At 41.7% G+C, this 15,706-nt stretch overlaps 1 protein-coding gene across 2 annotated transcripts; it reads left to right on the forward strand.

Moving 5' to 3' along the window:
- Nucleotides 1–283: 283 nt before the first annotated feature.
- IL12B (interleukin 12B) lies at nt 284–15,370 on the forward strand. 2 transcript variants are annotated; one of them, XM_075859874.1, is made up of 8 exons: nt 284–607; nt 2,027–2,114; nt 3,804–4,073; nt 5,177–5,291; nt 8,631–8,824; nt 9,919–10,073; nt 11,438–11,559; nt 13,986–15,370. In XM_075859874.1, the coding sequence occupies exons 2-8, from the start codon at nt 2,027–2,029 to the stop codon at nt 14,074–14,076; spliced, it is 1,035 nt and encodes a 344-aa protein (XP_075715989.1). In that variant the 5' UTR covers nt 284–607; the 3' UTR covers nt 14,077–15,370. The 2 variants fall into 2 exon arrangements, with proteins under 2 accessions (XP_075715989.1, XP_075715990.1); XM_075859875.1 differs by having other exon boundaries at nt 11,438–11,563; nt 13,986–14,072.
- Nucleotides 15,371–15,706: the final 336 nt, after the last annotated feature.

Genomic DNA, 15,706 nt, shown 5'->3' on the forward strand with positions numbered 1-15,706 from the left:
GCACAGGATCTCACCTCCAAACTACAAAGGGCATGGGACCAACTAAAGCTGTGCCCCCTCTCTCCATAGCAGCTACTTCATCTGTTTTACGCTTATTTTAATAGGGTCCCACTGACCGCAAATGGGGAAGATCAAAACTAGCGCAAACGAAAGTGAAACAGTTTCCCATAGCAACCAATCAGGTTTCAGCTTTCATTCTCCAATTGGCCTATGGAAAATGAGAGCTGGAATCTGATTGGTTGCTATTGGTAACTGCTTAACTTTTCCATTGCACTCGTTTTAATAAATCTCCTCCATTGTGAGCAAGTGAGGTGAATAATCCAAGTTATATTGATCTCCGAGAGTGCAATTGGAAGAGGATGAGTGAAACTAAGACACCTCTCTGGTCAGGCTGATAAGGAAAGAGGAAACAATTCACCATCTTAAAAAAAAAAAAAAAAAAAAGCTTCCCTTAAAAATGGGGATTGTACAATGACGTAACTTTTAGTATATAAACCAGAATACTTCACTGTCAAAAGAAGCATCACATCGCAAAGAAAAGCCACGAATTACAGACGCTCCGTAATTAGAGGAACTGCTCCGGGCCATTGACAGCGGCACACAGAGAGTAAGGGACAGGTTATTTTATCCATTATATATGCATGTCTTATGCACAGTGAATTATTGCACTGGAAAATGCCATAGACATGTTGCACACTAATTGACTCATCCAAACTCAGCTCTGCTACATCACAAACTCATTTTTGTGTATAGTGATTGCATTGATTTGGCAGTGCCATTAGTTTAAAGTGTAACTAAACTCTTAAAAAACTTTTGACATGTCATAGTGACATGTGAGAAGTTTTTATCAGTGGGAGTTAAAATACTGAGACCCCCACTGATTGCTTACTCAAAGAGGCAGAGACACTTGGGTATGTGCTGTGCCACTTTGTTTCTGATCGGCTTTCCTCGGAAAGCCAAATGAGCGGTGTACGGAATCATAGACTTTCTATTGAGCCCCTACACCTCTTGCTCTGCTTCCAGATCAGAAATGAAGCATCACAGCGCTCACCCGAGCGCTTCTGCCGCTTCATTTTTAGCAATCGGTGGAGATCTCAGTTATCGGACCCCCACTGATCAAAACTACTGACGTCACTATGACATGTCAAAAGTTTTTTTTAAAGTTTAGTTATCCTTTTAGGCTCTGTTCACATTTGCATTGTGGCTTTTGTTCATATTGGATGCCGAAACACGGATACCTCCCGACGGACCCCTTTGACTTTCAATTCCAGGTTAGTCTTATCCCTATTTTAATGGGTGGAGAAAACCTGCACTCTGTGGTCATCACGAGTCTTCCAATGTTACTCTAGTCATGAAAATAGGATTGGGGCACTAGGATCTCCTGTTGCAGGTGGTTAGATGTGTGGTAGTGTCAAGCAGCACCTGAAAGGGGATGCATTTTTATCATTGCTTTGGGACGCTCTGTCCTCTATGTAAGTCACTGAAACTTAGCATAGGTACTAAAGCTGTTCAAGGTGAGGACCCCTCCAAACCGCTCCTCATATAGTATCTAAACTTTTTGGACCCTTTAAAAGGGATTGTGATTTGAAAGTATTATAAAGTATGGATGTAATGTCCGGAAAAACCCTTTATCCTTCTGAATTATTCTGTGTTCACATATGCTTCGTTATTTCCGCTCTTCTGTTCTGTCATAGGATCAGAAAAACAAAAATAATGGAAATGCTGGATCCATTGACTTTAATGGATTCCGTCAGGTTTCTGTCATGGTGTTGGACAAAATAGCGCTGCATGCTGTGCTGTTATGTCAAGGATTTTTGGCGGAATCTGCGATGGAGGCTCCAACCCAGATGTGAACACCGCCTTAAAATGATTGTCACTACTGTCAGCCAATTGAAGTCATGGCGACATAAATGATGGACTTTTTATTTAGACGCTGTAAATTATTATACAAATTCTTATTTTTATTGTTCCTTACTGAATGATATGACTCTTCAACTTACTAGACCCGATCTCCTTATTTTATTAGATGGGGCACCTTTTACCAACAGTGATTTTGCTTATTTTATGTGCACATCTTTTGCAAGCATCCAAGAATTTTCACTTGAAGGAAAAAAGTAAGTATATTCCAAGTTTTGTCCAGGGCAGACAACTTTAGAATACTTTTAATGTCCTATTAATAACGTACAATTCACATTAAATGACACATGACCATATTAAAGGGGTTGTCCACCATGGATAGTTCATTGTTGTTAAAAGTGTTTTCTAACTATAAGCTGATTACAGTGTCCTGCTGCTAGGACCCTCAGCGATCGGCTGTAATTTGTGGGGGAATCCTGCATAAAGTGTTCAATTCTCTTGCAGCGCTACCACAGGAGAAATGAAGCATTACACAGTGCCTACTGGAATTAATGGGTTTACTGTGTAATGCATGGACGGGCCAGGTCCTCCAGAGATAGGGACAGTCTCTATAGACGCTCTCTGCTCTGGCTAAAAGATAAGGGTCCTGAACAGGGATTTCCTTCTGTTAACTCAGAATTCCCTAATAGGTTAACTAGACTGTTTCCCAGTTTATGATGTTGGTGCATGCCAGTCCTGTATTCTGCCTTTAAACTTTTACTTTGCCTTAAAAAAGGGTTATAAGAACGTAGGGCCAGTTATTTTTATACTTCCGAGAAACAGTGCCACTCTTGTCCATGGGCTGTGTCTGGTATTGCAGTTTATCTCCATTCACAAAAGTTTAAAATCTCATGCAACCCCTTTAATTCATCATTATACAATAAAATCCATTTAATCTGGTACGGATTAAAAAATATTCTGTATTATTGGATGGTCATACAGAAGAGCCTCAAAATAGAGAGTCGAAAAAAATTATATTTATACACATTATGCCTCTTTATCACTATGTTTTTAATCAAAGGAAACTGGTAAATGGTTCAGTCTTTCGGTTATGATCGTGTGCAATTTAAAATTACCATCTAGTTCTGAAGCAAGTTTTCTACAATATTATCACAATTCTTGATTATCGGATGCCAGATTAAAGGGATTGACAGATGGGAAAATTACCTTTTAGCAAAAACTAAAGTGGGGCCCCGGCTGGTGGTGGCTCATGTCATCATATCCCACATGTCAGGACATGAGGACTCACAGATTATTGCCTAAAACCCCATTTTCATCCAAGAAAGAAGGGCAGCATAAGCCTCTGGCTTTACCATTGCTCTAATTGTGGAGCCCTGTACAGGTTAATAATAAATAGCTGAGCCCCCTCTTCTTCTTTATATGGGCCCCATAGCAGCTGCATGGGTTACTTCTATGACATATATACCCTTGACATAAACACCTATGAGTAATACAATAACCAGTTAAATGCCAGGGTCAGGTTTAGAGAAAATGCATAATAATGTGGTGCTTATATGATGTTAGGGGTAAACGAACTAATTTTTTAGGAAACATAAATACGTAAAGGGGAAGTACTATCTATATAGTCGAACTATGAACACAAAAAAGACTAGGCTTCCTTCAATATGCTCCCCCTAGTGGTGGCTGTAGAAAAGTAGTACATAACTATATGGCCCTTGTGGGGCAGATATTGTTATGGGGATCGGGTTCAGAAGGTGCAGTCACACCAGTGGCCTTATGCATAAGGGGTCCCAAAGGTCCACATGAGAGGACCAGTCAATGATATATGACTTGTTGGAGGGGTTGGGTGCTATATAGATTCTGCATTGGGCCCAAAAAAAAAGGCCCAAAAAATCTCTAAATGTAAGATGCATGTGGCTACCGTTGCTCACTACTTTATTTCACAGCTTTGATTGTAGATGTTGGTAATAAAAATGGACAAACTGGGGAAATTGTGACCATGGAGTGCAATACCACGGCTTATACTAATGCCGCCATTGACAGTTCAAAAATACAATGGAGCAAAAAAGGCCATACAGGGAAAACCCTTACTATAAAAGTAAGCGAAAACCCGGATGCCAAAAATTATACATGTCGGCTGGAAAATATTGGAATCATTGACTATACACACATTCTAATACATAATACTAACCTGGCATGGTACCACAGAATTCTCAGTAAGTATGAAATCACTTATATATTGTCTATATGTAGTGATTAACATGTTTCCATTCACTTCTACATATTATTATTACATAACTATTGTAGAGTGTCCCACTTTAGGCCTCAAAGATTTTACTGAAAACCCCCAAACAGGCCCAGATTTACCTATTGGCACAGAAGGCTGTGCCAGTAGGCAGCCCTGGTGGAAGGGGCATCTTCTATTTCTAATTTTGTTAGGGCATACAAATATTTTAAAGCAATAGATGACTGTAGGTGTGGCCTAATGGATGGGCGGAGTCTAATGTGTCAGATAATCTGTGCCTAGGGACACCTGGGTTCTAAATCTGGTACTGGCCCAAGACTTTGTGTAGGGGTTACAAATATTAAAACAAATCAAAGACTAATTTAATGATAAACTTAAAAGTTTTAGATATTTGCTTTGTAGGCTATATTTACATAGTGATAAAGGCCTCATATACAGGGCTATATTATTATCAATGTTGTATAGATCCATAATACAGTGCCCGTAGCTTGCTGTGGGCCCATACTGTACCACTGTGTGCCACTCATTTCATATAGAGGTGCAAGGTGGTTTTATTCTGATGGATTCCATATGTATCTGCATGAATATAATTGTGAGATACTCATGGTCTGTAATATAGGACTAGTAGATTCTCCGCGGGGCCCTGCACACAGCAATGCCCTATGTATTGACCCCCAAGGCTTGCAAAGTTGCATGATAGAGCGCAGCATGACAACCAATAGAGTCACCATACATGTTCTATTCAATGCCACTGTATATTTAACCCTTTAATGAATCATTTTTTTTATACACACTGCTTGCTGAACCATTACCCGCAAGACAGGTCTCATGGGTTGCAACGTCGAGGACCTATACAAGTTGTGGAGATCCAGAGTTGTCGCTTACATTGTGTAGAAGGGTGGGGGGCTCATTTTCATATGCACCAACAGTACTTCAGGTCACATGCAAAGCAAAATGGCAGCATAGTATTGGATCATCGTATCATATTTTTATTTTTTTTTAAAATATGCTTTACAAGGGGAGGTAATGGCAAGAGGACTTTTGAGTTTATTTGTTCTCAACTTTTTCATTCAGATGTAAAAAGTCCAATATGGTGTATGATGAAAAACTACAGTGGCCAATTCACCTGTTCATGGAACGGAGCGAACGACAATTCTAATCCGGAGTTCTTCTTTGAAGCCTTTAACAAGTAAGTTCATCACATTAGGGGAATTATTGATGAAAGGTTTGTGAAAGAGTAAATGTACTTCCAAAAACTTTTGATCATGTCATAGAGACATATTAAAAGCTTTGACTGGTGGGTTCCAGGTGCTGAGACCCCAACTGCTCAGCTGTTTAATCACAGATATAATGGATAACAATAGATGTATTAATATATATATATATATATATAAAGACGTTTTTATAAATGCCACTAGAGTTGTTAATGTTAGATGTCAAAGTTGCACTATGGTGTCAGTACCAGCACAAGTCCTCCTGGGCTTGGGACCAGTGGGCATTTTACAGGAATGGATTGTTTTATCATGACTACATATTCTCCCTCTAAACATTTCTGGATGGCAGCACTGGTCACACATAAGTAAGGAGTTTTACCTGCGTCGTCCTGCAACTTTTGCAAGTCAAGAGGCCAAGAAACCGTCAGACTATTCTACAGAAAAAATAATAATGAAAAAAACTATTATAAAACGATAAGTCTTCTATCCCCCTAAGGTATTTACTGCATTGGTCAGGTGTTCCCTGTGTGAATGGAGATTTAAGAATTCTTATTTTTGTACAGCTCGAGGGTGATTTTAAGGGCCTGCTTTGTTTTTATCACTGTATCATGGTCTACCTCTATTGTGGTGGGTTGTTTTCCTCAATTTACTTCACCGGGCAAAGGAACATAACGAATTAACATGTAAGAACTGTAACATTTAGGGTATGTGCACACACAAAATAAAAAAACTTCTGAAAATACGGAGCTGTTTTCAAGGGAAAAAAGTTTTTTAATCAAAGTCGCATTTTTCGCTGCGTTTTTAACGGCCGTTTTCTGGAGCTCTTTTTCTGCAGAGTCTATGAAAAACGGCTGAAGTAGTGACATGCACTTCTTCTTCGCGCCCGTTTTTTTACGCGGCCGTTTTTCTAAATGGCCGCGTAACAAACGTCCCATCGGAACAGAACGCCGTTTTTTCCCATTGAAATTAATGGGCAGATGTTTAGAGGCGTTCTGCTTCCGTTTTTTCAGCAGTTTTTCGGGACGTTTAGGCTAAAGCCCCACGTAGCGGAATTGCACTTGAATTCCGCTGCGGACACTCCGCAGCGTTAATCCGCAGCCGAGCCGTTTCTCCATTGACTTCCACTTCTATTTAGCAGTGTTCGTTTAGACGATGCGTAAAATTGCGCTGCGGAGCATAGGCTGCGGAGCGGAATTTGGTGTCCGCAGCATGCTCTGTCTGTTGCGGACCAGTGGCGGACTGGTTGCGGACTCATGGCGGAATTTCTCCATTGACTTCAATGGAGATTCTAAATTCCGCAATGAAGTCCGCAGCTGTCATGCACATGTTATGTGTGCTGCGGATGCGTCTTGCTTTTTTGCCATGACATTTCTTCATTCTGGCTGGACCTATGTATTTCTAGGACTACAGCCAGACTGAGGAAGTCAATGGGGCTCCCGGAATTACGGGAGCGTTGCTAGGAGACGTCAGTAAATAGTCACTGTCCAGGGTGCTGAAAGAGTTAAGCGATCGGCAGTAACTGTTTCTGCCCCCTGGACAGTGACTACCGATCCCAATATACAGCAACCTGTAAAAAAATTGAAGTTCATACTTACCGAGAACTCCCTGCTTCTTCCTCCAGTCCGGCTTCCCAGGATGACGTTTCAGTCTAAGTGACGGCTGCAGCCAATCACAGGCTGCAGCGGTCACATGGACTGCCGCGTCATCCAGGGAGGTCGGGCTGGATGCCGAAAGAGGGACGCGTCACCAAGACAACGGCCGGTAAGTATGAAATTCGTTTACTTTCACTAGGGAAAGTGCTGTCCCTTCTCTCTATCCTGCACTGATACAGAGAAGGGAAGCACTTTTACCGCAGTCCGCAGCAGCTAGTCCGCATCAATTTACTGCACATTTTGGGCAGATCCGCCGCAGAATCTGCAACGCAGATTCTGTGCGGCATTGATGCGGACAGTTGCGGAGGAAATCCGCCACGTGGGGGCATGCCCTTACGGTCTGAAAAACGTCTGAAAACACTCCGTGTGAACCTACCCTGAGGGTAAAGTTACTGAACTAAATGGGGTTTGCAGAAATCCATGCACATGATACAGAAACAACTCCATTCAGATGTATAGAACATATTTTCGGCCGCAGACATTTCTGCAACAAATCTGCTGTGCGTGTTAATGCCTTAAGGGGCCTAATTATGTAAATTGGATAATCAGAACTCCAAGAAAGCTGGATGAAGACTGCTCTGTCCTGAGCACGATATGGCAGCACACTTTGTGTGTTGCTGTACAATCTCCTGCACAAGGCCTTAAAGGGCTATGGTCAGGATCACACACACAGTTTTGATGCAGTTTTTAGCTCAGTTTTTTTAGCCAAACTCAGAAGTGGACACAAAAGAAAGATTCATCAGTTTTTTTCTTCATATCTCTCTTTCATTTTGGATATACTACTGACTTTGGCTCAAAAAACTGAGCCAAAAACTGCATCAAACATGTATGTGTGATCCTGGCCTCAGAATAAAAAAGTCTGCTGTTTTCCCAGAAACAGCGCCACTATTGTACATGGGCTGTGTCTGGTATTGCAGCTCAGCTCTGTTCACAGATCTGCTATACCAGGCATAGCTCATGGACCAAAGTGTCAAAAAAATCTCTAATGTTGGACAACCCGACACCTCCCAATTTTCAAGTATTGCAAAGAGGCACAGCTAATTTTTTCCCAGTTAAGCAACGCCTCTAACCCCACCCATACACACCTAGTTCAGCCCACATAGTATAATTCTCCAATAGTGCCTCCCCAAAGTATAATGCCCCATAGTGCCCCCCAACACAGTATAATGCCCCAATAGCTCCCCCCATACAGCATAATGTCCCCATAGCTGCCCCCCATACAGTAGAATGCCCCTATAATTGCCCCACACAGTATAATGCCCCATAGTGCCTAATAAAAATATAAAAAATATATACTCATCTAACCCTGTTTCCATGATGAGTGTAGGAGGTCCCTCTCTATCTCCAGTCTGTGCTATGAGTGGCACATGGGTAGACAGGCGCGATGACGTCACTGCATCGCGTTTGTCTGTGCTGAGCCGCTCACGGCTCAGCACAGAACCTGAGGACGCAGATACAGTTGAAATTGGGATAGACCACTGGCCGCCTGGGACACCACCCGGAATCCGTGACTGTCCCGCTGGATCCGTGTTGATTGGGAGGTTTACAACACTTTAAATTTGATAGACAGTTTTTTTGTTTTTTTTCATTTAAGTAGGAAATTGCTTTTTAACAACAGGAGGTAAATCACTTAACATTTTTACATTTTTTTTCTAATAATAGCAACAAAAAACTACCCTGCGAAAGCATCGAGAAACATAATATAGAAGGAAATGAGATCCTCAACTACACAGTAAACTGTCATGACAATCAGATATGTCATTATTCAGAAGATCCAAGTATTTCCGTCGAGCTTCATGTCCTTACCAAAAACAAATATGAGAAGCACAGCAAGTCCTTCACATTGAGAAACATCAGTAAGTACATTCGCCTATAACATGACTGAACCATTGTGATTAAAGTGTAAAGGGGTTGTTTGGGGATAGAAAAAAAGGGCCTGTTTTTTTCCCCCCAAATAAAAACCAGTGCCACTCTTGCCCATAGGCTGTATCTGGTATTGCAGCTCAGTCTCATTCAAATTAAGGGCGTTCAATGGGGCTGAGCTACTGTACCAGGCACAGCGCAATGGACAAGAGTGGCCCTATTTCTAAAAAATACGGAGGTTAAAAAAGCATTGCTTCTAAGGAAAAATATTTCCATACTAAAGAACAGGCTGCGGGAAGCAGCACTAGAAAAAAAACAAAAAAAAAAAACGTTCATACTTACCCCGGCCGTAACTATGGCGACAAGTCCCTCCGACGTACTGAAGCCCAGCCTCAAGGATGACGTTTCATCCCATGTGACCACTGCAGCGTGTGATTGGCTGCAGCAGTCACATGGGATGAAACGTCATCCCTGGAGGCCGGGCTGGACGCAGGAGCAGACAGATCTGGGTAAGTATAGACTTTTTTTTTCTAAGTTGCAATATTTGCCGCGGAATCGCAGCTTTTCCACTGCAAAAATCTGATATGTGAAGTGGGTTTTACATCCCCATTAAATTCAAAGGGGAAAACCCACAACAGAAAACCAGCGATTCCGCAGCATAAACTGACATACTGCGGATTAAAAAAACGCACCGCAGGTCAATTTATAAACGGTTTGTCGGTGAGTTTTTTGTGCCGCGTGTGGAAGACAATTATTCAAATCTCATCCACTTTTCGTCTACTGTAAAACGCTGCAGATTTTCCGCAATGAAATATGCTGCGGTATTTACGCTACATGTGAACTTACCCTAAGGGGTCTATAATTTTCTTGAACGGGGACCCTCTGCTGTCTGTGTCCACTCCTATTGGAGAGTGCCCTTATTAACAATGCCAGCAATAGAGTATTCGCATAACACAGTGTCGACCAGAAAGTCACCCAAAAAAGAGTACAAACCACAGAGTGACCTCATGAAACAATTTTGCCAAGACTGCCCCCTCCTCTTATTTGGCATAAATCACATGTACTTCCTCACTTTTTTATCTAATAGTAAGACCCGATCCACCACAAGAGCTTCAAATACATAAGAAAGACAAGAACCTTTCCTTACATTGGAAGTACCCAAGAACTTGGTGCAACGCACACCTATTCTACAAGCTCATTTTTAACGTCAAAGTAGAAGGCATGAATCCGAATAAGGAAGAGGTAAGACAGTTTATTACTAAAGCAATAAAGGGATTGTCCAGAAATAGAAAAATGTGTCTGCTTTTTTTTTTTTTTAAACATTACCACTTTTGCCCATGAGCTATGTCTGTGGCATACATCGCAAGATATCTAAATAATCAATGTAATTGACCCTTTTTGTTAGTGAGGTCCCTTCTAGGACCACCAGCGATCATTTACCTATAATCTGTATGGGGATCTGTGAACAAGTGTTCAATTCTGCTGCAGCGCCATCACAGGGCAAATGAAGTATTACACAGTTTCAACTGAAATCTGTGGGTTGACATGTTATAAATAGTGTAGGGTACTCCAGAGCAAGAGCAGCTATCCACTCTGTCTAATAGATAAGGATCCGGACTCAAGGGTCCTGAATCCCCCTCGATTAACTCTGAATTCCTTTAAATGGCAGTTCAGAAAGTGGGATTGGGAGATCCAAGTAAGAGAACAATCCCTTGTTCTTAAAGATCTGGCACTAGAGGTTGGTGGTGGGTGGTTTTTAGCTATAAACTTCAGGGGGGCCATACCTATGTACTCTAGCTTTGTTCAGTATTGCTGCTCTAAGACTGAATTCACACATGCAGTTATTGTTGTTTGTTGTTTTTTGTTTCTTTAGCCAAACACAGGAGTCGTCACAAAAGAAGGGAGAGGTTTAAGTCCTTCCTTTATAGATTTTATTAGTTTTGCATCCACTCCAAGCTTTGGCTGAATAAACTGCACCAAAAACTGCATAAAAAATTCACATGTGAATCCAGGCTAAAAGGAAAGCTGAAAAGTAATAACAATTTACCTTTCCCTTGGTGATGATACCAGCTGATAATGAGTGATCCCGGCAGCGGTGCCCTGAAATGTAGGGATCACAAAGTGAAGATAGAAAAGGACTCAAGGGGCAGAGTAAAGTCAATAATAACTGCAAACTATTTCCTGAACTTACTTTCTGCTGAGGGCGGTCATGGTGGAATGGGGTTGCATTTCAAGCCGTGCTATATGGCCCCATAAATACTTGTTTTACCCCTGCTTGTGGCTAAGCGACTGTGTGTGGTACAATTGTTTGTGGAACTACAGCTCCCATCATGCTCTGATCATTTGTCCAGTGATGCTGGGAGTTGTACTTTCAGAGGAATTGTATTTTTTTACCATATCTTGGCTGGTAGGGTGCCCTCACCATAATGTTCATGGAGCTTGTGCTATGGGGTAGGGGGCCATACAAAAGTTTGTTATGGGGCCCAGCATTTTCTAGTTACACCCCTGCCTAGGCACATCAGTCATTGAATTGGAAGCAGTGAAACTCATACTATTTTCCATTTTTGATGAAGTACTAAATAATTATATTTTAAATTGATCTTTAGAACTTCACAGATGTTGATGAGACGTATCTTTCTGTGGACCACCACAATGTTACACAGTTCTGTGTCCAAGCCAGAGACATGTACCATGTTAACTCTTCCTGGAGCAACTGGTCATGTTCCAAGTAGGTAAGATGTTGTCCACGTCCGCAGCTTCATGTTGTAGTAAATATTTCTGCGTTTTTCATGGCGTTTTCTTGAACTTTTTTCACAGATTTTAGGCTTCGTTCACATCTGCGTCAGGGTTCTGTCAGACCTTTCCTTCAGGGGAACCCACGAACGGAAACCATAGCTTTCCGTTTGCATTATCCTTGATTTCAATGGTAACACTTCAGTTGCTAATGGTTTCCGTTTGTCTCCGTTCCATTTGCGGAATCAATAGCTAAGTCAGCTACGCTATTGATTTCACCAAGAAAACGGAAACATTATGGAACAGAGACAAACGGAAACCATTAGCAACTGAAGTGTTACCATTGAAATCAAGCTAGAAATTGAAGCTATGGTTTCCGTTTGCCTTTCCGTTGATGGGTTCCTCCGAAGGAACCGACGGAGCCATCAACGGAAGCTAATGCTGATGTGAACAGGCCCGTAGTCAGTTGTGTGCAAACTACTGTCTTCCTTTGTCTTTTTTAAACGATATGTATTTTTAGGATTTTTTTTTTCACTTTTCAGCAAAAATGGGACCAGAAGGTTTTTCATTGGCAGAGGTGTGATTTTTAAAGTGAAGATGAATAGCCGTCCAAATAATTCATGGACAGATCGAGTCCACAAGAGACGCTGTTTGTTAGGCCCTGTTCACATCTGCATCGGGGCATTCCATTGTTCTGCTCCATCAGAGTAACATTATAAGGGAATGCCGGACGCAGCGGTTTAGTTGCAACAAGGACACCATCGACGGCCGAAGCAACCCATTGACTTTAATGGGTTCTGTCGTCTTTCCGTCGGGGTGTCCGTCGCCTCACTGGAAACAATAGCGCAGCATGCTGCGCTATTGTTTCTGATAATTTCTGTCAAATCTGCGACGGAAGACCCTAAGGGCATGACCACACGTGGCGGATTTCCTCCGCAACTGTCCGCATCAATGCCGCACAGAATCTGCGTTGCAGATTCTGCTGCGGATCTGCACAAAATGTGCAGTACATTGATGCGGACTAGCTGCTGCGGACTGCGGGAAAAGTGCTTCCCTTCTCCCTATCAGTGCAGGATAGAGAGAAGGGACAGCACTTTCCCTAGTGAAAGTAAACGATTTTCATACTTACCGGCCGTTGTCTTGGTGACGCGTCCCTCTTTCGGCATCCGGCCCGACCTCCCTGGATGACGCGCCAGTCCATGTGACCGCTGCAGCCTGTGCTTGGCCTGTGATTGGCTGCAGCCGTCACTTAGACTGAAACGTCATCCTGGGAGGCCGGACTGGAGACAGACGCAGGGAGTTCTCGGTAAGTATGAACTTATATATTTTTTTACAGATACATGTATATTGAGATCGGTAGTCACTGTCCCGGGTGCAGAAACAGTTACTGCCGATCGCTTAACTCTTTCAGCACCCTGGACAGTGACTATTTACAGACGTCTCCTAGCAACGCTCCCGTCATTACGGGAGCCCCATTGACTTCCTCAGTCTGGCTGTAGACCTAGAAATACATAGGTCCAGCCAGAATGAAGAAATGTCATGGTAGTAAAATCAATACGCTCCGCAGCACACATAAGATCTGCGGACTTCATTGCGGAATTTTGACTCTCCATTGAAGTCAATGGAGAAATTCCGCCATGAGTCCGCCACTGCTCCGCAACAGACAGAGCATGCTGCGGACACCAAATTCCGCTCCGCAGCCTATGCTCCGCAGCGGAAATTTACGCCTCGTCTAAACGAACACTGCTAAATTAAAGTGTAAGTCAATGGACAAACGGCTCCGCTGCGGATTAACGCTGCGGAGTGTCCGCAGCGGAATTTAAGTGAAATTCCGCCACGTGTGAACCCAGCCTAACGAAGCCTCCAACATAGATGTAATTAGCCCCTTAGCTGTCCTCCAATCTGGCTCATAGTCATTATGGCCCCGATAGGCAAAGTTGTCTTTGATGTAATCCCTTTAATAAACATGAAAGCGGGCATCCTTACACTTAGTCCGAATTCAGACAAACGTAGAGTACGTCCGTGTGACAACCGTTAAAACAACAGCTGTCACACGGACGCATGTATATCAATGTGGCCGTTCACACGGCCGTTGTTTAGAAATAGAAAATGTCCTATTTTGTTTCGTTTTCATGGATCCCTCCATAAACTCAATTCTATGGGGATTCGTGAAAACGGAACCCGCACGGGGTCACCTCGAACGTAAAAAACTTCACATTTTTCACGTCCGAGTTTCCCCACGTTCATCTGAATAAGGCCTTAGACTGCATTTGCAATATATCTGTCCCTGAAATATGTTATTGGGAGCTGACTTAGGAAAATAGAGTAATATTATCTGTATCTGTGCATGTCTAGATGTGCCTGTATATGTACAGTATAAAGTAGGCTGACTATTACATATATTCTACCTTTAATTCATAGGGAGAAAGAACACACGAAGAAGCACAAACAGGACAATGACAACAAGAAGAAGAAAAAGAAAAAGGGCAAGAAAAGCAAAAAAGCAACGTAAACAACAATAACATAAAGTAATAATAACCTATAAATGTGATACACAGATAATCAACTGTACACAGACTACTTCATATCCTGGATTTTATGTGGATTTTATCACATAACTACCTATTATGTTCTTGACCAGTTGCCATTGCATGGTTACATGGTTACATGGATTTTGTATTTTCTCGTGTCGTAATACATGTTCATATTTTTATTTCTTTTTTAAATTCCAACTTTTCATTATTTATTTTTTAAATTCCAACTTTTTACCTCTAGGCCATATACACACATGAGCAAATGGGTCCAATATTTCACCAAAAATACAGCAGGTTTGCACTTTATCTATGAATTTTGTATTAACCCATTGCACAAAACATATATCCTATTTAATCTTTTTATTTTTGAATGATCTTAGTGTACATTAAGCACATTACGTTTTAATATATAATGTAGACTTATTCACCATCACAACTTTCACTGATGACCCCAGTATCTAGTACTGCAGGGTAGTTGCCTGGGCTACTAGGGTGATGCTTACCTGTGATTTATTTTCCTCAGTGTTGGCTGCATGACTGTCTTTTTGGGCTGCACTCTTTTAGGCCTCATGTATACAACCGTGCCTTTGCAGCCGCAATTTATCCGCATTTTTTCGGGTAAATTGCGGACCCATTCATTTCTATGGCCCATGCACACAACCGTGGTTTACACGGATTCATGTGGGGGTGGGGCGCAGACCCGGACCACAAAAACTCAGAACAATAAATTTTACGGTTCGGATTTGCGGATTCACCAATACTGGTGAATTGTTGTTCATCCGTGAGTCCTGATGACACACGGATGAACAACAAAGGTTTTTTGCAGTATGATGGACCGCAATGGATCCGTGGTTTTGCAGACCGCAAAACCAATGCGGTCGTGAGCATGAGGTCTTAATAAACTGAGATCCTCTTCCTGTCTCTTCATAGGCTCTTATTGCTGTTGGTCGTGTCCCCCCCCCCCCTCCCCCATGCTTTGTCCAAAAAAGTCTGCCTAGAAGCTTAACATAAAGCTTCTGGGACCCAATAAAAAATCTGTAGCAAGGCCCCCAAAATATCACACGCAGTTTATGGTCTTCTTATATAGAGCCGAGAAACCTTTTGGTTTGCCCTTCATACTCATGAAACTAGCAGATACTTCTTATATTAGGTACTAATATGCTTAATGTTCCATTTGAGATTATTCCCTGATAAGGTTATTTTCTATTTAATATATGTAAAAAATATGTAAAACAGAGCTGTGCTCTATAATTTATGAAGATATAAAGAACATTTTTGCAGAAAATTTATTGAATTTATATACAATATTTCAAATCAAATGTTAAAAATTTGCAATTTTGTTCAACTTTGTGCTATGTTGTTGTTGTTGTTGTTGTTTTTATTATTGTTGTAATAAAAGCAATAAAATGTACAGTTATGCAACTTTTTGTATGGTTATAATTTATAAATGACTTTATACACACAACCATGATTTGGCAATTCTGGGTGCAATCTTTGGAATTTGTGAAACTCATTGAGTAGGCTGACCATAGAGATCAGATTTTGCAATTCCAATTGGAACCACTAATATAATGTCCATTGGTGCCTTCAGACAACTCATTGTATGTG

This window comes from Rhinoderma darwinii, chromosome 3 (genome assembly GCF_050947455.1).
Source record: "Rhinoderma darwinii isolate aRhiDar2 chromosome 3, aRhiDar2.hap1, whole genome shotgun sequence".
In the NCBI taxonomy this organism is placed as follows: Eukaryota; Metazoa; Chordata; class Amphibia; order Anura; family Rhinodermatidae; genus Rhinoderma; species Rhinoderma darwinii.